The 23,990-nt window shown below is 40.5% G+C and overlaps 1 protein-coding gene across 4 annotated transcripts in view; it reads left to right on the top strand.

Annotated features, from left to right (window-relative positions):
- The window catches only part of scai (suppressor of cancer cell invasion), an 88,375-nt gene that overhangs the window by 37,947 nt on the left and 26,438 nt on the right, over nucleotides 1-23,990 (top strand). For all 4 annotated transcript variants that reach the window (XM_039779052.1, XM_039779053.1, XM_039779051.1 and 1 more), the window contains 4 exons: nucleotides 14,859-14,957; nucleotides 15,823-15,919; nucleotides 21,163-21,261; nucleotides 21,596-21,748. In XM_039779052.1, the coding sequence (XP_039634986.1) occupies nucleotides 14,859-14,957; nucleotides 15,823-15,919; nucleotides 21,163-21,261; nucleotides 21,596-21,748 (448 nt within the window). The remainder of the gene's footprint in view (nucleotides 1-14,858; nucleotides 14,958-15,822; nucleotides 15,920-21,162; nucleotides 21,262-21,595; nucleotides 21,749-23,990) is intronic.

Raw genomic sequence — 23,990 nt, 5'->3', positions numbered from 1 at the left:
GAGGGGAGGGGCCGTGATACTCTGTGGCACGTTGGCAGGCAGAGGGATTTCTGACAGGCACTTTCTGTCCCGCGACTACTCATTTAAAAAAAAAAAATACCACATACCACCCGCTCATACCACAGAAACGGTATAAAGGGAAAATTTTAGTGGTTTGGAAACCGCGGCTTTTCATACCGTGGTATACCTCAAAACCGCTAACCGGCCCATGCCTATCCCCATCCCTTCCGTGGGGGGGGATTGCAAAATTCCCACCTTCAATTGCGTCTCCAGTGCACATGCACCTTTTTGTGGTAGAAGCACTGGCTCACCACTGGCGGTAAAAATTATCTGTGCTGGCTGCGCCAATGTTTTTCTATGGGGAGCAACGCTGGAGCGGAAAGTGCTACCCTTTTTGTGGGCGCACCACTCGAAAATTGCCACTGAGCAGCGATAGCGCGGGGCGCAAAAGGTCAAACTATTTCAACTTTGACCTTGGTTGCTGCTGAACTTTCAAAGCACAACCAATGAGATAACAGTTACAACTGGTTATAGCTGTATGTGTCGTAGCCAGATGCGACATTCAGGTGTATTGTCAATAAGGCGGTTTCTGAAGTGCTTGCCATCCAATCGGCAAAAAATGCTATTCTTGCAGAAATCTCAAAGTGTCAAAAGTGTTTGATACCAAATGTTTCTGTGGTGGTACTTAAGGACTTGGAGTCTTAATTAGGGGTGGGAATCACCAGAGGCCTTACGATACGATATCATCACGATGCTTACGTCACGATACGATATTATTGCGATTTCAAACATATTGCAATATTCTGCGATATATTGCAATTCATTACCTTTTTTCCAACTTCAAATTTTTCCCAATTTCAAATTATGTCCCCAAAAGGAAACTTTGTCAACATCTGTTTTATCTAAAAAGATACATTTCTCTGTTTGTTCCTCTCACTTCAATTGTATTGCTGCAAAATCAGACTGTCAAGCAGACAAACTGACCAACGCATATTGTAAAAGATCGATACTTGGCGTCTGTGTATCGATACAGTATTGCCACAGAAAATATTGCGATACTATGTGGTACTAATGTGGTACTTTGGGGGGGATTATTGACAATTTCTATCAATTATCTAATGGTCAAAAATGGTTACACTTTGTCTGTCTAACAAATGGTATCAACCAAAAAATTGCTGCAACAACTTATGAGACATAATAAGCGTATGAACGGCGTGTAATCTACAATGTACAATGCTGCACAGACAGAGCAGAGTAGAGACAACCCTAATGCTGACTGACTCTGTATTGTTGTTTTTCACTACACCACTAATTTGGAACAAAGAAATAACAGGCAAACCAGCTTTAAAAGTGGCGTGTTTTCTTTTTGAATAAGGATCTACTTAATGCCAATGTAATGAGTGGTTCATGTGGATTTTAGTTCCTTTTAAATATTAAAGAAACTTAAAACAGTAAGTAGGGCTGAAACGATTCCTCGAGTAACTCAAATTATTATTTTATAATTACTAAAAATCCTCAATGCAAAATTCTTTAAGTCGCTGCACGTAAGGGACGTCACCTGTTTCAACAGCCAATAGAGAAGTCGGCTATAAATTATAGAAATAAAATTATCCATAATCCAGACCTGCCAACCTGTACGCATTTTGCGTAGTAGATACGCATTTTGACATCAAAATACGGTGATACGATTGGTCACTTTAAACTACGCGAAAATCAGGTGACTGCTTTGAGTTCACTCGTTGACGCGCAGTAACCGTCCCAGTAACACTTGATGGTAGTAGGCGGCTAAAACCATAGACGGTATATAAAACCTATGGATAAACCATAGACTGTTACAGTCTACGAGCATGCTGGAAAAAAAACTAAAGAAGAAGAGTTTGACCAATCACAGCGTCGGGTTTCTTCCTCTAATATCAAGCGGGGATATCGCACTGTCTATGGGATATCGGCTACTGATAGTAAAACGAAAGCATCAAATGCAAGTGTTATTTCCTCCCTCATTCCCGTTTAGTTTGGTTGGTTTCCCCCATATATCTATGGGTTTCCCCAAGGGAGGACGGTGCTTGCAAAGGTAAACTGATTTGATGTAGAAAGATGAAATTGTGAAATGAATTAATTTACGTAGCCTACCTGTCAACTTTGGAGAAATAATATTTATATTATTAATAAAGCCTTGCATTTGGTATACAAAGTCTTGGATGTCGTTACAAAAGTCTTATATGTTTTGCATTTGCTGGGATTAAGTTCATACCGTAACAAAATTAACTGTTACTAATGTAGGCTAATTAAAAACTGACAGGAGCCCGTCACTGGAGCCCGGAGGACCGACGAGACACAAAGTAAACACGCCTCTCTGACCCGGTACGCGGGGTTAGCGGTTAAACTGAGAGGCGGAGTAATGCGGGATGTAGTCGCCGATCTGTCGGACCTTGGCGGCCGCTCGCGCCTTCAGACAAAGCTCAAGCTAACAGACTAACGGCTTATTACGCTAGCCAAACACCAGCGGTAACATCTGCAAAGATTGGCTCTGTGAGCCACATCAATCTGCTCGGTGTGTGTCTTATAACAAACAGCGAGCAGCCCGGACTATAACACTTATGCAGGACTTCACTGTGGGCGGACTGTAGAGACGAGCGACCGGCAGGTAACGTCAAAGGTTATCTGCTACTGTAGCAGAGGTGCAAGGAAACGCTGAACTGAGCTGTGTGTTTTCAGTGTTAAACACTGTTGTTGGTGATTTCCAGAGGTGGAAGACTGTTACTCAGATTATGTATTGCAGTAAAAGTAGAAAAAACTGTGTTGTAGAGTTACAAATGACTTGTCAGTTACAAGTCTTGCATTCAACATCTTCCCTATGTAATAGTACAAAAGTATCAAAATATAAGTACCAAAAGTATAAGTGCTCATTATGCAGTGTAATATTTTATTGGATTATATTATGATCCAATTAATTGTATTTAATATAATTAATGTTTTATTTAATTGAAGTAATTATTTCACTATTGTTAGACATGCTACGTTAACTCTTATAGCTGATTGCAAAAGTTCATTCAAAGACAGCGTCCCGTTACCTTGGATTTGTTTGTGGGTGTCAAAAAATTCCCACATAGCCAGCTTCAGTCTTTTTAGACGTTCGGGAGGGTTCATCTCCTGCAGCCATCATGCACAGACACTCGCACCAACAACAGGAGGGGGAGGGGCCGTGATACTCTACGCGGCACGTTGGCAGGCAGAGGGATTTCTGACAGGCACTTTCTGTCCGCGACTACTCATTTAAAAAAAAAAAAAAATACCACATACCACCCGCTCATACCACAGAAACGGTATAAGGGAAAATTTTAGTGGTTTGGAAACCGTGACTTTTTCATACCGTGGTATACCTCAAAACCGCTAACCGGCCCATGCCTATCCCCATCCCTTCCGTCGGGCGGGGATTGCAAAATTCCCACCTTCAATTGCGTCTCCAGTGCACATGCACCTTTTTGTGGTAGAAGCACTGGCTCACCACTGGCGGTAAAAAATTATCTGTGCTGGCTGCGCCAATGTTTTTCTATGGGGAGAGCGCCCAACTGGGCGAAAGTGCTACCCTTTGTGTGGCGCACCACTCGAAATTGCCACTGAGCAGCGAGTGCGGTGCTAAAAGGTCAAACTATTTCAACTTTGACCTTGGTTGCTGCTGAACTTTCAAAGCACAACCAATGAGATAACAGTTACAACTGGTTATAGCTGTATGTGTCGTAGCCAGATGCGACATTCAGGTGTATTGTCAATAAGGCGGTTTCTGAAGTGCTTGCCATCCAATCGGCAAAAAATGCTATTCTTGCAGAAATCTCAAAGTGTCAAAAGTGTTTGATACCAAATGTTTCTGTGGTGGTACTTAAGGACTTGGAGTCTTAATTAGGGGTGGGAATCACCAGAGGCCTTACGATACGATATCATCACGATGCTTACGTCACGATACGATATTATTGCGATTTCAAACATATTGCAATATTCTGCGATATATTGCAATTCATTACCTTTTTTCCAACTTCAAATTTTTCCCAATTTCAAATTATGTCCCCAAAAGGAAACTTTGTCAACATCTGTTTTATCTAAAAAGATACATTTCTCTGTTTGTTCCTCTCACTTCAATTGTATTGCTGCAAAATCAGACTGTCAAGCAGACAAACTGACCAACGCATATTGTAAAAGATCGATACTTGGCGTCTGTGTATCGATACAGTATTGCCACAGAAAATATTGCGATACTATGTGGTACTAATGTGGTACTTTGGGGGGGATTATTGACAATTTCTATCAATTATCTAATGGTCAAAAATGGTTACACTTTGTCTGTCTAACAAATGGTATCAACCAAAAATTGCTGCAACAACTTATGAGACATAATAAGCGTATGAACGGCGTGTAATCTACAATGTACAATGCTGCACAGACAGAGCAGAGTAGAGACAACCCTAATGCTGACTGACTCTGTATTGTTGTTTTTCACTACACCACTAATTTGGAACAAAGAAATAACAGGCAAACCAGCTTTAAAAGTGGCGTGTTTTCTTTTTGAATAAGGATCTACTTAATGCCAATGTAATGAGTGGTTCATGTGGATTTTAGTTCCTTTTAAATATTAAAGAAACTTAAAACAGTAAGTAGGGCTGAAACGATTCCTCGAGTAACTCAAATTATTATTTTATAATTACTAAAAATCCTCAATGCAAAATTCTTTAAGTTCGCTGCACGTAAGGGACGTCACCTGTTTAAACAGCCAATAGAGAAGTCGGCTATAAATTATAGAAATAAAATTATCCATAATCCAGACCTGCCAACCTGTACGCATTTTTGCGTAGTAGATACGCATTTTGACATCAAAATACGGTGATACGATTGGTCACTTTAAACTACGCGAAAATCAGGTGACTGCTTTGCCGTCATTGAGTTCCGTTGACGCCAAGTAAACCGTCCCAGTAACACTTGATGGTAGTAGGCGGCTAAAACCATAGACGGTATATAAAACCTATGGATAAACCATAGACTGTTACAGTCTACGAGCATGCTGGAAAAAAAACTAAAGAAGAAGAGTTTGACCAATCACAGCGTCGGGTTTCTTCCTCTAATATCAAGCGGGGATATCGCACTGTCTATGGGATATCGGCTACTGATAGTAAAACGAAAGCATCAAATGCAAGTGTTATTTCCTCCCTCATTCCCGTTTAGTTTGGTTGGTTTCCCCCATATATCTATGGGTTTCCCCAAGGGAGGACGGTGCTTGCAAAGGTAAACTGATTTGATGTAGAAAGATGAAATTGTGAAATGAATTAATTTACGTAGCCTACCTGTCAACTTTGGAGAAATAATATTTATATTATTAATAAAGCCTTGCATTTGGTATACAAAGTCTTGGATGTCGTTACAAAAGTCTTATATGTTTTGCATTTGCTGGGATTAAGTTCATACCGTAACAAAATTAACTGTTACTAATGTAGGCTAATTAAAAACTGACAGGAGCCCGTCACTGGACGCACCGGAGGACCGAGACACAAAGTAAACACGCCTCTCTGACCGGTACCGGGGGGTTAGCGGTTAAACTGAGCGGAGAATGTGCGGAATGTGTCGGCGTCTGTCGGACCTTGGCTGGCCGCTCGGCGCCTTCAGACAAAGCTCAAGCTAACAGACTAACGGCTTATTAGCTAGCCAAACACCGAGCGGTAACATCTGCAAAGATTGGCTCTGTGAGCACATCAATCTGCTCGGTGTGTGTCTTATAACAAACACAGCGAGCAGCCGCCGGACTATAACACTTATGCAGGACTTCACTGTGAGCGGACTGTAGAGACGATGCGACCGGCAGGTAACGTCAAAGGTTATCTGCTACTGTAGCAGAGGTGCAAGGAAACGCTGAACTGAGCTGTGTGTTTTCAGTGTTAAACACTGTTGTTGGTGATTTCCAGAGGTGGAAGACTGTTACTCAGATTATGTATTGCAGTAAAAGTAGAAAAAACTGTGTTGTAGAGTTACAAATGACTTGTCAGTTACAAGTCTTGCATTCAACATCTTCCCTATGTAATAGTACAAAAGTATCAAAATATAAGTACCAAAAGTATAAGTGCTCATTATGCAGTGTAATATTTTATTGGATTATATTATGATCCAATTAATTGTATTTAATATAATTAATGTTTTATTTAATTCAAGTAGCCTACTTGAACATAATTATTTTCTAGTGTTTAAAATGTATACAGATTTGACATTTAATGGCATTTTTTCCACGTGTGTGCCGCCGTGTTCATGAACCAGAACTTCGACAATAAATCAGTAAGTTGCTACTCAAAAAAGTTTTTCAAGGTTGGCAGGTCTGATAATCCATTTTATTTTAATGTTACAAACAGCTGGTCGTAAAAAGCAGAAGCCTCAACGAGCGCCCGTAACATTATATGGTGGAGCGAGATAGAGAGTGACTGAACAGAGAGCTCCTAGCGGCGTTAGAACAAAGCAGTGACTCAGAGAAATAAAATGTGTTTTCGCCAATTCATCCCTAGAAATGTAACTGTAGCAAGCATCTCACTATCACTAACGTATCCACATTCATACATAGATGAAACAAATGATATATCCAGCTACAAAAAGCCTAAAAGTCGGAAGTAGAACGGAAGTACAATGAGAAAATCTTACCATGGTCCTCAAAGCGGCTGCTTCCCAGAGATTGACAGGAGAGTGTTTGATTACGTGAAAAAACGTAATGGGATGCCCATTACCAGATCAGTCATTCAGCTGAAAGCCTTGGAAATATTTACTGTTAATTTAAATGTGATTCTTTTATCTAAAAAGATATTGAACATTTTATTTTATTGAAAAGATGTTCAAAACAACAGCCTACCTTGTTTTATTCAATGTTTTTTTATTAGAATTATTTTCAAATAAAAAATAATTTGGCTTTTATAAAGTATTTTTCAAAAAATGACTCTTGAAAAATGGGGGGTCGTCTTATAATCAGGGTTGTCTTATATTCGGATCCATACGGATTGTACTAGCGCACAACGGGCTGACACTTCTGTGAACACAATACTGAGGGCACAGATAACGCATTAAGGAAGAGAGCAAAAATAGTGAGGGGCTAAGAGAAGAGATAGGCAAGAGAAAACGGCAGAAAGTTTGGATACATTTTAAGCTGAAAAAGCTCTGTACAGTGTCTATTGTAAAATCTAACTAGCGCTCCACAATAGCAGGGCGTCAATGCTACAGCATCTCAACAGAAAACATACATCCAACATCTCATCCATTCCACAGAGCAAACCCGACACAAGGTAACATTAACGTCTGCTGCTCTCGTCCACCACTCTGTTTTATGGCGTCTTTTACCTGCTCGCCTCGACTCTACTCGCCTTTTTTGGTTTTCCATTATGAAAACAAAGTCCCTGGTACCTGCCAACAGGTACTTTTTTCAGTATGCCCTCCGTCGAGGTTCCAAGTGAGCTGAGGCGATACCAAAAGGTGACGTGAAAACCTGCAGACTAGAGATGTTCCTATACTGATACCAGTATCGGTATCGCCTCCGATACTGCCTAAAATGCTGGTATCTGTATCGGGAAGTACTGGAGTTTATGCACTGATCCGATACCACATAATAAAGCCCTTACGAAAATCTATGTTTAAGTAGTTTTTTTTTATGTTCTTTTTCCATTATAACTGACTGTCAAACTGGATAATAAAAGAAAGTTCTGTGGCATTCATTGTTTGTGTTTGTTCATGTTTCACAAAGAGTTTAACCTGAGCCAGACTGACAAAGATAGAAATCATATTCATACAGGGATAGTAGTATATATGTATATATGTTGTTAAAACATGTTAAAATATAAGACACACTGGCAGTGGCGCAAAAAGTGGGTATGCGCTATATGTGGCGCAGCACCAAAGCAAAGCAATGGTAAAAAAAAATAATAATAAAAAGATTTAAAAATATTTTTTTATATCTACCTGCTTTTGTGCATTTCTAAATCATTTCTGCATTTCCTCAATGTTACAGAACATTGTAGAGGACTGACAGGCTAAAGTAGGCACTCTATCTCATGAGATTCCATCATAGAATTTTGACATACTGTAGAAGTGTACTACTATGGCCACGCCAAGACCCGGGCTATTGAAGGGCTGGTCTTGGCGTGGCCATAGTAGGATTCGTAATATTGCGAGCGGGGACGCCACCGTGAGCGCTGAGCGAGCAGGTACAGTAGTGAGTTGTCGTCTATGGAAAACGATGGATAAAGCAAAAAAGCTGTCGGGGGCTAAAAATAGAAAAAGTATGTCAAGGGATGCAACAGCAGTTAAATAAGTAGATGGTGAAAGGCAACAGGTAGGATTTATAGTGTGACGTCTGTGCTTGGAGGCTTGCAAATATTCATGTAAACAGACTAGCTAGCGTTTGCTAACACTAGGAATGTAGCAGCCAAATGGGGGTTCATGGCTAGCTTAGAATATGCAAAACCCAGGTTGCTGAGCTGAAAAATGGAAAATATAAGGTAGCATGTACAATAGATGGCAATAATCTGGAAAACATAACTAACTCTGGTACTATGGAATCTTGCATATATTTTGTTTTACCATTAGCTGTCAGACATATACAGGCTATAGTTACATCTGTTGGATGACAGGGAAGCTGTAATTACAGTGTCACATCTCTCTCTTTTAAGGTCTGTGCTAAGTGGCTATCCATATTTGTACTTTTTAAAATTCAAAATGTGAATGTAATTTAAACAGCAGCACAACCTTACTGCATAATAGTTGTCTTATCAGATGCCATCACTAGGCTGATTTAAGAATTTAATTGAAGCTGCTATATTTAACAGTGAGTTCATTTCATTCAGGTGTAAATGGACTGTTTTTATATAGTGCTTTTCTAGTCTTAACAACTACTCAAAGCGCTGCAGGGCCAGGGATCGAACCACCAACCTTCCGACTGACAGGCGACCTCTCTACCACTTAGCCACAGCTGCCCCACAGCCGGTGTGAGGATGGTCTAACCAGGGCTTAGCCCCCAGGGTATTTGTAACTTGCGTTTGCAAAATCTTTGCACTCACATCTTTCGTTATTGTATTAAAGCTACACTTACAGTATCTCACAAAAGTGAGTACACCCCTCATATTTTAGTAAATATTTCATTATATCTTTGAATGGGACAACACTGAAGAAATGACACTTTGCTACAATGTAAAGTATTAAGTGTCCAGCTTGTATAACAGTGTAAATGTGCTGTCCCCTCAAAATAACTCAACAAACAGCCATTAATGTCTAAACCGCTGGCAACTAAAGTCACTACACCCCTATGTTAAATTCCCATAGAGGCAGGCAGATTTTTATTTTTAAAGGCCAGTTATTTCATGGATCCAGGATACTATGCATCCTGATAAAGTTCCCTTGGCCTTCGGAATTAAAATAGCCCCCCCACATCATCACATACCCTTCACCATACCCCACCATCATCACATACCCTTCACCATACCCCCACATCATCACATACTCTTCACCATACCCCCACACCATCACATACCCTTCACCATACCTAGAGATTGGCATGGGGTACTTTCCATAAAATCATCTCTCAATGCAAATCAAACCAGCAATCAGGCTAACAGACATAAAACCATGCCAATCTCTAGGTATGGTGAAGGGTATGTGAGAAAATTATATTTCTCTATTGCACAAATCCTTCATTAGAGCATTTGAAAAATACACTTAATTTAACTATTATTACAACTATTATTATTTAACTATTGCAATTACAATAGGAAACACACTTTTTAAGGTGCACAATCTCCACCTCCAACATTGCCAAAAGACAATGAACACAATTCTGCACAAAATATGAGCATGTTATTTAGGTTATCAGAACTTAAAATAAATATACACTATATACATAAATGTGCCAATATAAGAGCAGAGAGCAACAATAATATAACATATTAAGAATAATATACAAATAAAATATAGAAATATTCTAAATAGCACAAATCCTTCATCACACAAATGTGAAAACACACTAAAGAGAATCTAATTATTACACTATAGCACCAAGAACAGAAAACACAAACTAAAACTAAAACCTGACCTTTCTGGCCTTCCTTGATGCTAAATCATCAATGATGTCATCGTATGAAATTTGCTCCCCTATTGAGTGATTGATATTGAGATATATATATATATATATATATATATATATGCTATAATTTGAAGAGGTCTATCATGAGTTTTTGTCTGCCTAAGCAGATAGAAAAGCTACAATTCTCGTTAAGAACGTTTGCATGATGTGCAATGTTTATATAGGCTACTAATGCAATCATACAGTGAAGCATGCCTACGTCTTTTATTATTGTAGTGTTATCATCAACAGTTTGTCCACCACTCAGTTTTATCAAGGGGCAAAGTGATTTAAGGGGAGTTGCGCTTACCGTAGGTTCTACTCTCACTCCCTCATCTCTGTTCCTCCCCCTGAGGGACTGCTGCCGAGACAGACAACATTATCATCAGCCACAGGAGCTGATGGAGGTCCTGCTACTGCCGAAATAATGTCTTTTTGCTTTTTTCTTTTATTTGAGCCGCTTGGGTAACTTTGTTTCATTTTCGCGTTTAGACCATTGACATAAAAGAAAAGTTTAGACTCGTCTTTCTCCGTCTCGGTGTACTTCCCAGTTCTCCTGTCACCGTCTGTTTATCTTTCGCGCCCGCACTGTTACGGACTAGTCCATTTCATTGTGAAAGTAGGGGTGCAAGCAGGGCACCTGCAGCTGCAAGGGGGGCGCCGATTTGCCAATTATATATGATATATATATTTGCTATATATCATTTGTTGCGTCTAAATATCAATGAGCATAAATCGAATTGTTATTGTTTTTATTATTTAGGGGGGCTTAGGAACATTTTGGTGTAGCTTCAGCCCCCCTAAAATAGGCCTAACGACGTCCCTGGGTCTAACATTAGGTGGAAGTGTAGTGGGAGTCACTTGATACCAAGAGATTAATTTCTTAATATTATTAATATGGAAAAACTAATATGGAAAATCAATTACATAATGTTTGTTTGACAATATGTCTTAGTGGAGAAGAACACAGGCAAGGAGTGAATGAGACAGACATGAGGTCGGCAATGGCATCACGTAGAGATGAGACCAGTGATGACATCAGGTATGAGTTCTATTAGTTAGACCACACAAAACTAAATGTCCACTATGGTTTGAAGTAATGTTGACCAACAAATTCACTGTGTCCTTTTTGGGGAAAAAATATTGCAGACAGAGATGGAAAATATAACAATTAGCCTATGTCTGACGTAGTAAACAAATCGGAACACAAATTTAAACATTGCATATGCTCGATTGCCATCAGTGATGATTTATTTATTGTAATGAAAGTATTTTCATTACAGTACAAGAAAAAGGGGGCTACAATAATGTGGTTGCCACAGGGCAACCAGGGGTGATGATTAGGTTGCCACTTGTCACAATTTGGTTGCACACTGGTATCGGATCAATACTCGGTATCGGCCGATACGCAAGTTCAGGTAACAGAATCGGTATTGCGAAGCAAAAAATTGTATGCTGCATCTACTGCAGACTACTGATTGGTCGGAGAGAATAGTCACTAATCACTGCGTCATCATTGCTAGCGACAGATGGGGGTGTCCTAAACAAACCCGCCATTTTTAAATAGTTTAGCCAGCGGTGGGTTTTTTTTGGTTTTTTTTGCTGCCTTCAAAATTCGTCTTCTGGCTATGGCAACAGCCACATGCCGAGAATCAAAAACAACACACCTTCGACGTTCTGTGTGTGTGTGTGTGTGTGTGTGTGTCTGTTGTGTTAGGTCACAACAGTTTGCTGCGGCGTCGCTATGACGACCAGCCACGCTTGCCTCACGCATGAGGCAGTACTAAATCTGCAATGGAAAAAGGACGGGGCACCGCTGTCTAGCAGAGTAGAGCTGGTACTAGCGATGGGTAATAGGGCTTTTGACTTTTGCCCACTTTTGTTTATTAATATTTGAATATATTTGAATATTTATTAATAATATTTTGACCATTAAATGCCTTCACTAAGACCTATATTGGTATCAAACTTAAGTAAAAAAAAAAAAGAAAAGTCAGACACTGGATTAAACACAAACCGTAGGCTTCTGACAGGAAGTTCGGAGCTTTCACCGTAGTGGTCTTATGTTTATACTTGTGTGCTGGTGTGTGCGTCGAGCCGGCGTGTGTGGGCAGTGTTGCCAACTTAGCGACTTTTCAGACCCCCTTAGCATCTTTTTTTTTTCACAAAAGCGACTAGCGACAAATCTGGCGACTTTCTGTAGAAAAGACAGACTTTCTGTAAAAAAACAAAAGTCGCCATGTTCTTCTTCTTCTGTTATATTGGCGTTTGGCATAACAACTTTTTGCATGACTGCCACCAACGGTTGACCGTAGCCTAGAGCATCAGGTGTTTGAACTTTCTTTCTGCTCTCAACGAAGGCGGTCTCTTTTCACCCTCTCCCTCCCAGGCCTACCCTGCTTGCTATCTTGTCTCGTGCTGTCTGCTGTTTCTTGTACTTTTAGAGTCTCTCTCTCTGCACTGCTCCTAAACTACGAATTATGGATTTGATTAACTGGTCTCTCGGCGCAATTGACACCATATTCTCGACGAGAAGCTCGGGTTCGGGGGAACCTGACTGCCCTGCCGGACGCCGCTAGCCGCCGGCTAAGGATGGACGCGTGGGAGAGGTGGCGGGTCGTGTGTCTGGCGGTTCTTTCCGTGGAGGACATTGAAATTATCTACCTATTCGGAACCATGATAACAGGTCTTTTGCTGATTGGCTCAGGCATTGCCCTGGTTTATCGAGAAATTAAAGTGAAGACGGGAACAGAGCAAATTACCAGGCTGCCCGTCATGGTTGAAGCTGTGGGCAGAGCTGTCGGAACACAAATTGTGACTCTGAACTCCATGAGCCACAAATTGGATACCAATGTGATTATCATGGGCCCAAAATTGGATACCATCTTGGAGAGACAGTCAGCTCTGGACAAGCTGGACAACATCTTGGGGAAACTCATGGTTTTGGCAAGGAAATTTGATCGTTACGGAGACCAGAGGGGACATTTCAGAGAAGTCGGGAGTGACTAACTGCCGGCTCCTCACCCCAAGACAAAACAAATTCCAACCTTATCTTTTCGGCTCCTGAACCAGCGCTGGCCCTGGCCAAGGCCGGTGTTGAATACTCACTCCCCCTGGAGCACTACAGCGAGGCACACTCTTCATTTTCCCCACCCAACTCCCACAGACACCTGTTGATTGTTGACTCGTACTGGGTCCTGTTTCAGGGCTGACTCCATGGCAACCGGCTGTGTATCGCAATGACAATCGTGCGGTCTGAGTAAACCAGATTACGGGGGCCAGACGTAGCTTGACTAATCAGGCCTACACATACACAAACTTTGACATACATACAGATTTGCAACCACACCCCAGCCCCCTATCCAGCGCCTTCACCGCTTCTTCCCCCAGTCAGGCGGGCAGGTCTGGGGCCAGCGCCTTTGTTTGGCTGCAGGACCAGATGTCTGTTTGCCTGTCCTGGACTACCTCTACTCCATGACCCCCATCCCGATGCACCCATCATCCCACCCCCACTGCGTGTCATGTTATATTGTTATGTTGTGTTATGTGCAGCAGTGCAAATGTACTGTTATGTGGTGTGCAGCAGTGCAAATGTATTGCTTGTGTGCTTATGTGCTGAGGTGTTTTTTTCCTGTTCCCACACTGTACCCCTATTCAGGGGCATAGTCTGGGAGTTGCCTTTTTCTCCTCGTCTCTCCCCATGTCATGCTGTATTTTCTTCCCAATTATATGTGTATGTACCTTGTAAAGCGCTTTGTGATTTATATCTGTGAAATGCGCTCTATAAATAAATTTTACTTACTTACTTACTTACTTGAAAACTTGGAGGCCACAATAACAAAAGATTTTCTGCTGTTTTCTTATGCGAGCATCCAAACAGCACATCGCCAGGTGTTTGTTATCTGCAGGACAACGAACGGGAAAAGACACGGATAATGTGTTTTTTTTTTTATACATGGGCCTATTTATGAATAATTTGAAACATATTATGTCTGTGTATGTTTATTGGCAGAGGCATTTGCCCACAATAAACAGTTTATTGTCATTGAAATATGTTCAGTGAACCAAAGTCACCTACATCAAACGTCAGTTGTCAACAACGCGTCACCAACTGGGAAACTCGGTTATCAAAATCGAGCCCGAGTTTCCCACCTCTGATTCCCACAAGACATTACGTGAACGCTGACGTTTTCACTTGGAAAAACGTTTTTCCGATGTCCATGAACGCACGGTAACTAACCTGCATGGTGCCACAGCGCGTATGGGCTGGGCACATACACAAGCACTGTCAATGCTGCGTAGCGTAAGTGAACCGTATCGTATCATTGGCTGGACACCTGTCACTCACTGAGTCTATGCGCTGCATAGATTTTCTTGTGCGCTGAGAATGTGCAAGCGGTGCGTGATTGCGCAAGCGCGCAGCTTAGAGGGAACATTGGCTGCAGCCCAAATTTAAAGAAAAGAAACTAAAGTGTTGCATTTGACAATGGAATTTTGTGTGTTCTTGCATTATGCCCATTGTGTTTGGTGGGAAAAACTGTGGGCCCTATTTCTACATTCGTATATGTAAGTGCATCAGCGTAAAGTGCAAAAGTGAAGTGGAATATAGATAAAGGGGTGTGGTGATAAATAAAAATATTTTCAGCCTGAAGTGTACGGAAATGTTATGAATGTACTGAAATATGCTCCACTCCAGAGATGGTAATGCAACTACTTTTTTAATCTTCATTGACAGCCTTCGTACCTCAGAAACAAGTTACCTGAATGAGGCCTTTTCATTCTACTCAGCCATTCGTCAGCGCTCCTACTACTATCAGGTCAACAAAGAAGACAGGTATGTTCTAAAAATCTTTTTTTTTTTTTTGTTGTTGTGAGTTGCACTTTTAAGGAACTAGATGCCTTTGCTTGGATATAATAAATTGCTTTTTAAGATTTCATTTGTTTACTGCTGTTTCTAAAAAAAACTGAGCCAAATATCAGTTTTCTCTTTCCATAAATTATGGAAATGTGCAGCAAATTTAAAGTCTAGGGTCTAGTTTTATTGTCTACAAATCCCACAACCATTAAGACCAAGACAATCTCTCAATACTTTCTGACATTCCTATTCTGTCGGTGGCTCTCAGCCATATGTTTATTGGTTCCTATTGAAGATGTAAATCTTTAAAAACATGTCATGAATATAAGTTAATTTTTAAAAAGTAATTTCCTTAAACATTAGGAAATATTGCATTACTTGGGTACTATTTTTTAGGAGTACATTAATCCACATTTGGTGATCTTTTAAGATTTTGGAGTAACAGTGTGGCTCATTGATGTGTTTTTAATAGTTTTTGGACAACAATGGAGCTCTATGGCACAGAGGAATAATATCTATCAGGCTTTGGATACACACAATACTTGTAGTAGCATACATTTGTTGTTGGTTTGGGTCTGCAACTGGGTTTGTTGGGTTTGTTGATAATAATGTTTAATATAATAAGAAAAATATTGGATTTTGCATTACTTAGACACTGACAAGCAAACTGAGATTATCAGTTGTATGCAAAAACACAAACATGCTAATTCTAATCCTCGGATTGAAACGTGAACCATACGTGTCATCAGTAGCTTTAACAAACAAGGCTTTAAATGTGCCCTCCTTTTAATGTGGATTTGTTTTACTCTACAAGTTCTTATTTCCTTCTCCTATCTTTTATCAGGCCAGAATTAGTAGTGAAGAAGCTTCGATATTATGCTCGCTACATAGTCGTCTGTTTACTGCTGAACAAGATGGACCTAGTCAAAGTATTGGTGAAGGTATGGAAGCAAGTTTTTTAACTACAGCATGCTGAGTGATCAAAACTTGGGAAACCTTGGTTTTCTGAGGAGCATAAAAGACATCCCCGGCCTGAACTTGTGTCATTTACCATTCATAGCATTCATTTCAGTATCTCACTATGGGTTATGGACAGTGAAGAGATGTCGGGAAGTGAGTAAAAAGAGATGGGGATTGACATGCAACAAACCACCCACAAACTTTGCGGTTTATGGTTGGTACCCCAACCCCGCCCCAACCCTGAGGCCACAAGAGCACCCATTGCGCATAAATCTTATAAATTGGCGCACTTGCCCTCCTTTTATGTTTTCATATATGAAATAACAATTATCGATTTAAAACCTGTGCAGTGGTGGCCTAAACTTTAGAGATGTGAGCTTGTGACCAGACTGTTGTTGTTTCAGTTCTCTGTACAGTGAACTCCTCCAGAATAAATAAAGGTGGAAAAATAATAACCCTTTAATTGACCATTAGCCCTGTTAGTTTAAAGGAGACGTATTATGCTTCTTTGTATTTTCTGTCATATGTATAATGTTGCAATGTCAGGTGTTACATGGCCAAAGCTATAAATAATGAGGAAAACTTATTTAAAAGAAATCCCTGTGAGCCAAAACCTTAGATTTCCCACTGTTCTCAACACGCCGATTTCAACAGTTTTTTCTACTCTTGGCTCTGTTTCATGTAATACCGAGCTGGGTTTCATTACAGTGCCTTGCGAAAGTATTCGGCCCCCTTGAACGTTTCGACCTTTTGCCACATTTCAGGCCTCAAACATAAAGATATAAAACTGTAATTTTTTGTGAAGAATCAACAACAAGTGGGTCCCAATTATGAAGTGGAACGAAATTCATTGGCTATTTCAAACTTTTTTAACAAATAAAAAACTGAAAAAGTGGGCGTGCAAAATTATTCAGCCCCTTTACTTTCAGTGCAGCAAACTCTCTCCAGAAATTCAGTGAGGATCTCTGAATGATCCAATGTTGACCTAAATGACTAATGATGATAAATGGAATCCAGCTGTGTGTAAACAAGTCTCCGTATAAATGCACCTGCTCTGTGATAGTCTCAGAGGTCCGTGTAAAGCGCAGAGAGCATCATGAAGAACAAGGAACACACCAGGCAGGTCCGAGATACTGTTGTGGAGAAGTTTAAAGCCGGATTTGGATACAAAAAGATTTCCCAAGCTTTAAACATCCCAAGGAGCACTGTGCAAGCGATAATATTGAAATGGAAGGAGTATCAGACCACTACAAATCTACGAAGACCCGGCCGTCCCTCTAAACTTTCAGCTCATACAATGAGAAGACTGATCAGAGATGCAGCCAAGAGGCCCATGATCACTCTGGATGAACTGCAGAGACCTACAGCTGAGGTGGGAGACTCTGTCCATAGGACAACAATCAGTCGTATACTGCACAAATCTGGCCTTTATGGAAGAGTGGCAAGAAGAAAGCCATTTCTTAAAGATATCCATAAAAGTGTCGTTTAAAGTTTGCCAAAAGCCACCTGGGAGACACACCAAACATGTGGAAGAAGGTGCTGTGGTCAGATGAAACCAAAATCAAACTTTTTGGCAACAATGCAAAACGTTATGTTTGCTTTAAAGCAACACCGCTCATCACCCTGAACACACCATCCCCACTGTCAAACATGGTGGTGGCAGCATCATGGTTTGGGCCTGCTTTTCTTCAGCAGGGACAGGGAAGATGGTTAAAATTGATGGGAAGATGGATGGAGCCAAATACAGGACCATTCTGGAAGAAAACCTGATGGAGTCTGCAAAAGACCTGAGACTGGGACGGAGATTTGTCTTCCAACAAGACAATGATCCAAAACATAAAGCAAAATCTACAATGGAATGGTTCACAAATAAACATATCCAGGTGTTAGAATGACCTAGTCAAAGTCCAGACCTGAATCCAATCGAGAATCTGTGGAAAGAACTGAAAACTGCTGTTCACAAACGCTCTCCATCCAACCTCACTGAGCTCGAGCTGTTTTGCAAGGAGGAATGGGCAAAAATGTCAGTCTGTCGATGTGCAAAACTGATAGAGACATACCCCAAGCGACTTACAGCTGTAATCACAGCAAAAGGTGGCGCTACAAAGTATTAACTTAAGGGGGCTGAATAATTTTGCACGCCCAATATTTCAGTTTTTTATTTGTTTAAAAGGTTTGAAATATCCAATAAATTTCGTTCCACTTCATGATTGTGTCCCACTTGTTGTTGATTCTTCACAAAAAAATTACAGTTTTATATCTTTATATTTGAGGCCTGAAATGTGGCAAAAGGTCGAAAAGTTCAAGGGGGCCGAATACTTTCGCAAGGCACTGTATATAGTCATCTGCTCTGGGCAGACATGCTACTGCAGTGTTTACATTACATACCCTGTCACATGTAGCTACATGCTAACGCCAGGGAAAGCTGTAATCTTGGCTGCAAATGTTGTTCATTTCTCCCCAGTTTTGGGGCATATTCCTGCTGGAAGATGTCCGGGTTGTGCAGTATTTAGTTCCGCTTGGCTGCAAAGGTTAATTTCAGGTCCCATTTGTATTCTTTTAAAAAAATATAATTTATGAGCATTTTAGGCCGGTGCTTTTTGACGGTAGTAAGTGCCTCTATACTCCATTACAATTCACTGCTAACTACATGTAACTACATGCTAATGCTAAGGAAAGCTGTAATCTTGGCTGGATGTACAATGTTATTTTCTCCCAAATTTCAGGTCACCCTAATTGGTGATTTTTAATGGTATAAAGTCCGGCGAAAGCAGAGAACAGATGTGGAGACTGCACAGATACGGTAACGCTGACCAATCAGAGCAGACTGTTGGGGAGGGGTGCTTAAAAATACAGGTGCTCCAATCCATGTTTCTGCTTCACTGCTAGCAAAGCATGGACATGTTTGTGAAAGGACTGCCTGCATGTGTAACTGAGTACGGAACACTGCCTGGTGTGGCTCTGGTGAAAGAGGCCACAAAATGCTTGGAGATCTCTTATAGTCTGCCCAGTAGGGCTGAACCATTTTGGAAAATAATCTAATTGCTATTTTTTTCACCAATATTGCGATTGCGATTTAATATGCGATTATTTTTTAAGCTCTTTGTCTTCTGTATTATTCAACAAAGACAAGCAATAAATCATTGTATAGTATGAACAACACAAGATTAGATAGATTAAACAAACTGTTCTTTCATGGAGGGCAGGCCTGTATGTGATGATAAAATTAGGTGATATATACGAAAACTCACAAAAATTGGCACACACATAAACACTTGGGAGTTTTGCGAGACTGTACGGCGATTTGGCCCATACCTGTAAGCGGGCTCCATAGCGCCCCCTAAGGCGTGGAAGGGCTTAACTTGGACATAGTTGCACCGATCTTCACCAAATTTAATACAGATATTGCTCTAATCATTGCGGAAATATTTCCCATTTACCTTCATAAGGTGGCCATTATTGATTTATGCCTTTTTCTTGGGTTTTATATTCGTTCAAACTAGTCCTAGGCCGTGATTTCAATCTTCTTGAATCTTTGCAGGTAGTATCTGTTGACCTTCATGACGAAAAGTTATCCAAAGAATTCTAAGATCTATGGGAAACTTACTTTTGTCTAACTGCTCCTGGGGCGTGAGTCCGATCTGCACCAAAACTTACATATAGACTCGGAGGATCCTCATGACAATAAGTTATCAAAAGAATTTTATGACGTCCAGCAGTAACCCCCGGGGAAAGGGGCAGGGGCCTGTTCATCGCTGCTTGCAGCTTTAATTCTTGGGGCACTTGTTTTTCATAAGATTATTATTATTATTCCGACACGTCACATGCATTTTTGAGGGGCTTAGCATGCTGGAAAACTCACCAAAATTTGCACACATCAGACCTATTTGAAGACTAGAGCCTGAACCAGAACCTGAGCCTGCGTTAGAAGGGGACGTATCCTTCTGATGTTATGCAGCATGTATCTACACGATCGGGTAGTTGCAGCAATGTTGGCAGTAAAGGAGAGTTGGTCGTCAAGTGTCTACCACAATGTAAGGAAAGAACAGAAAGATTGTCTCTGGTAAACACTGTCCTTGGCAAGGTTTGCCATCTATACAGTAGGGGTGGTACGGTTCACAAAACCCACGGTTCGGTTCGTATCACGGTTTTAGGGTCACGGTTTTCGGTTCTGTACGGTTCTTATTTTTTCTTTTAATCTTTAACACTCCAGAATATACTTCAGCATATGATATATAGCTAAAATTAGCATATTGAATGCATGTTGCACAATACATGCACACAGTGGCAGTTCTATATATTGTTTTATTTCATCATAGGTAACGTGAAATCCAAAATTTTCCCACACACCAGACTATAAACGAAGCTGGCGCATCCTCCAGCTCTGGGCAGCCTCTCTCCCACTTGACATTTCTGCATGTGACGTGACCTGCTGCGGAAGCAGCACCCCACTCCACTTGACGCAGCCGGCTCTGTGTCTCTCAAAATCTGATGAAAATCTTTTAAACTGACCTTTGTTGATCTGAAATGAAGACAGATTCAGCAACTGCATGGCCTATTTCTTGCTTAAAATGTTTTCAGAAACGCGTTTCGGTGAACTATTTTAGTACAATATGAGATCATATTCTGAACTAGCCACCATGACAGTCTGTTTGAAAATTCGGGAGAAGCCAGACCCATGTGACGCGATCGTCCAATCAGCTGCCATGGGTTGCGTTCGTCAAACTCATCCTGCTGGTCATTTCCAGTAAGTGTTTTAACATAGGTGTTGAAAGTGGGCACTACAGCAGTAAGTGGTTAGTGCACATTAACAGTGTACTGACGAACCGTGCGGCACACACACGCTCCGAACCGAGACTAGCGAACCGAGCGGTTCGGATGTTTTTTCATGAACCGTACCACCCCTACTATACAGTCTGTTGTCTGGTTCAGACAACAGCCTCTGTGTTGTATTATGATCCTCATAAGTAAACAACACAACGTGGTTGATGTCTTTATTCGTGGTGCGAAAGCAACCTTGTTTCGAAAAAATGACGTCACTTTATGGCCGTGTAATTTTCACGTTGTGTGTGAAAGTGCTCATAACAAAAACAATGGTTCGAAAAAACTCCCGTGTGTAAAGACCTTTATTTTGTGAAGCCCAAGTCAAAGCTTTGCAGTATAGTTAAAAAAGTGTTAGTATTTGTAAATTTACATGACCTTTATGACTGTCTGTTCCCTGCAGGAGTTATCTGAGGAAATCGAAGATTACACACAGCGATTCAACACAGAGGACCAATTGGAATGGAACCTGGTTTTACAGGAAGTGGCAGCTTTTGTAGAGGTAACTAACCCTCCAAATGTAACACAACACATTAATACTTTCAATGTTTATTTTATTACCCAAAATGCATGTTGTTTGATTAGATTGCCCTGAAGTCCACTGAGTTCTTGATGTATCTTATAAAAAGCTAGTAAAACCCCACATTTGTGTAATCTGTAACGGGGCAAGACAGACTAAGGGGTTGAAATTAATTACTGACATTAAAACAATAATGCAACATTTTGTCTTTCTGGACTGACTGGTAATTAAAGAAGTGCCCTTTTGTGAGCTGTCTGCTGCCAGGTACATCACATCAGCTGTGGCTCACTGTTATTTTTCTACATTTGTAAAACAGGCAGATCCAGTGGTAGTTCTGAATGACAACACTTCTGTCGTAGTCACCAGCAATCGGCTGCAGGAGGGAAATGTGCCTCCACTGGAACAAGGCATGGTGGTTGGGCAGCTCGTCCTTGCAGATGCACTAATCATCGGCAACTGTAACAACCAGGTTTTAACCCACTAATTCTAATTCACAGTTCCTAACACTATATACACATCAACAACATTGTTGACCAGTCTTATTGAAGAAAACCTGTGGCCTGTACTACGAATCAAGATCAACATGCCCTGGATTTATTTCAGTTATCCGGCTTCACCTAACCTAACAACCGTGATCCCGCATAAGCTGTGTCACGATGGTGGTTAAGAACTAGTTCAATCAACCCAGGGTTTCCCAATCCAGCGATGCACGCGTTCACATAAAAGAGGTGGTGTGACCAATCGCAAACATCTATCAGAGCCGCATATTTTACATAAGAAGAGCAAACTATAATTCTACATAAATAGGAAGAACACAGACACGGTTTTACAGGCAAAATGCAATACAGTCATTGCTTCCTAAAACAGGAAGGAAAGCTGGCAAAAAATAGCAGACGCTGTAAATGCGTAAATCACAAGGCCTATCAATATCACTCCCCCCATCAGTCAGGCACAAGATATGACCATTATTACACTTGTGCTTTCCAGTCGTTGCTTTAGCCCATTATTTCAGTTGCAACCCTGGAAGTGGTAAGCGATTGAGAGAGCAAATAAAAAATATATATAAAAACATAATTCAAACCAATGTGCGCATTGGCAACACACTGCTCAAGAAGCCGACAAATAGCCTATACATAATTCCCTCCACTGAAAATCTATATCTTTCATAAAAATACCCATCAGGGAATGTTTTAACTTTTCATGAGCGCACCTCTCTCTCTCTCTCTCTCTCTCTCTCTCTCTCTCTCTCTCTCTCTCTCTCTCTCTCTCTCTCTCCCTCCCTCTCTCTCTCAATTTTTCAATTTTTCAATTTCATGTTGCTTTATTGGCATGACAAAAAATACATCTGTGTTGCCAAAGCATAACAACAAAGATGCATATAAACAACAACAAGGAGTAAATACATCTGATATAATAATACAAGTAAACAGGATAATTATGATATAAATGCAGATACTAAACAAATTCTGTGCATGTCCCTCAAAGGGTACGTTGAAACAATAATGTATATAAAAAAACAATATAATAGAAAAATAAAAATGATTATATACATATTTATTTTGCCTTGTATTGTGGCAGGAGAAGACATATTTAGCTGCTAGCCATGCCGTGCTTTTATCTGCTGTATCTGCTGTATACAAAGTATGTCAATTGTGTATACCAATTTTTTAAAGATGTCCTATTTCTTTTTTGTGATTAACAATTTTTTCATTTTTCATTTTACAAAACAAACTCACAACATTAACACAAAAACACTAAAACTGAATGAAGCACACCCTCACATTGCGTGACATAGTTTTAATATTCCTACAGATTCTGTCCCACTCCTCATCATCCAGTGTAATATGCATAACTCTTCCCCATGTCTTTTTTAGGGCTGTCCAGGCTCCATCCTCCAGGTTCTGCATGAGCATAGCATAATACACAGAAACCTCATGACCTTTTCCATATTTCAACACCACCTTATCTAAACATTCCAGTGCCTTCGGGCCCTAGAACTGGATCCAAAACCCCCACTAACAGATGGCAAGTTGCAAATATCTTTAAAAAAAATTTAGACCTAGGGATTTCAAATTGCTGTACCACATCTTCTGAGGATTTCAGTATGCCACAGAGGTTATAGCTCCCCTAATGTGACAATTACCTTTTCTAACCAATCCCTCCGAAAAAGATAGATATGGATTCAGTTCAAACAGCTGGGCCACTTTGGTGCAAACGACATTTAAGTGGGAGATTATCAGATGTTTATTTTGCCTCACCATACAGTTTGACAGACAGGCTTTGTAAGGGTGATAATGGGGCAAGAACAGATTGCTCAATACAACACCAGGGTTGGTCTCTCTCAGGAGGAAGGGACCAGTGGGCCATATGCCTTAAGTTAAAAACATAGTAGTAATACAACATTTTTGGTAGATCTTTGTAATTTATTCAAATGTAGCCAGGGTTTTTTACCATTCCATATCAATGTCTTTGTTATCCTGTCAGACCATTTAACATATGACAGGGGAACCTCCAGAGGAAGATATTGGATAAGATAATTCAGCTTGGGAACACAAAGCATTTTTATAACATTGACCTTCCCTAAAATTGAGAGTCGCCCATCTATTAACATCACAAGAAATGTTATTAAATAATGGATCCAAATTTACTTTAACTAGTTTTTTTAACTGGGGAGGGAATAAGATACCCAGATATACAATACCTTGCTTTGG

Source organism: Perca fluviatilis, chromosome 17 (genome assembly GCF_010015445.1).
Source record: "Perca fluviatilis chromosome 17, GENO_Pfluv_1.0, whole genome shotgun sequence".
Classification (NCBI taxonomy): Eukaryota; Metazoa; Chordata; class Actinopteri; order Perciformes; family Percidae; genus Perca; species Perca fluviatilis.
The sequence above is the reverse complement of the archived record's forward strand: the minus strand, read 5'-3'. Positions and strand labels throughout refer to the sequence as shown.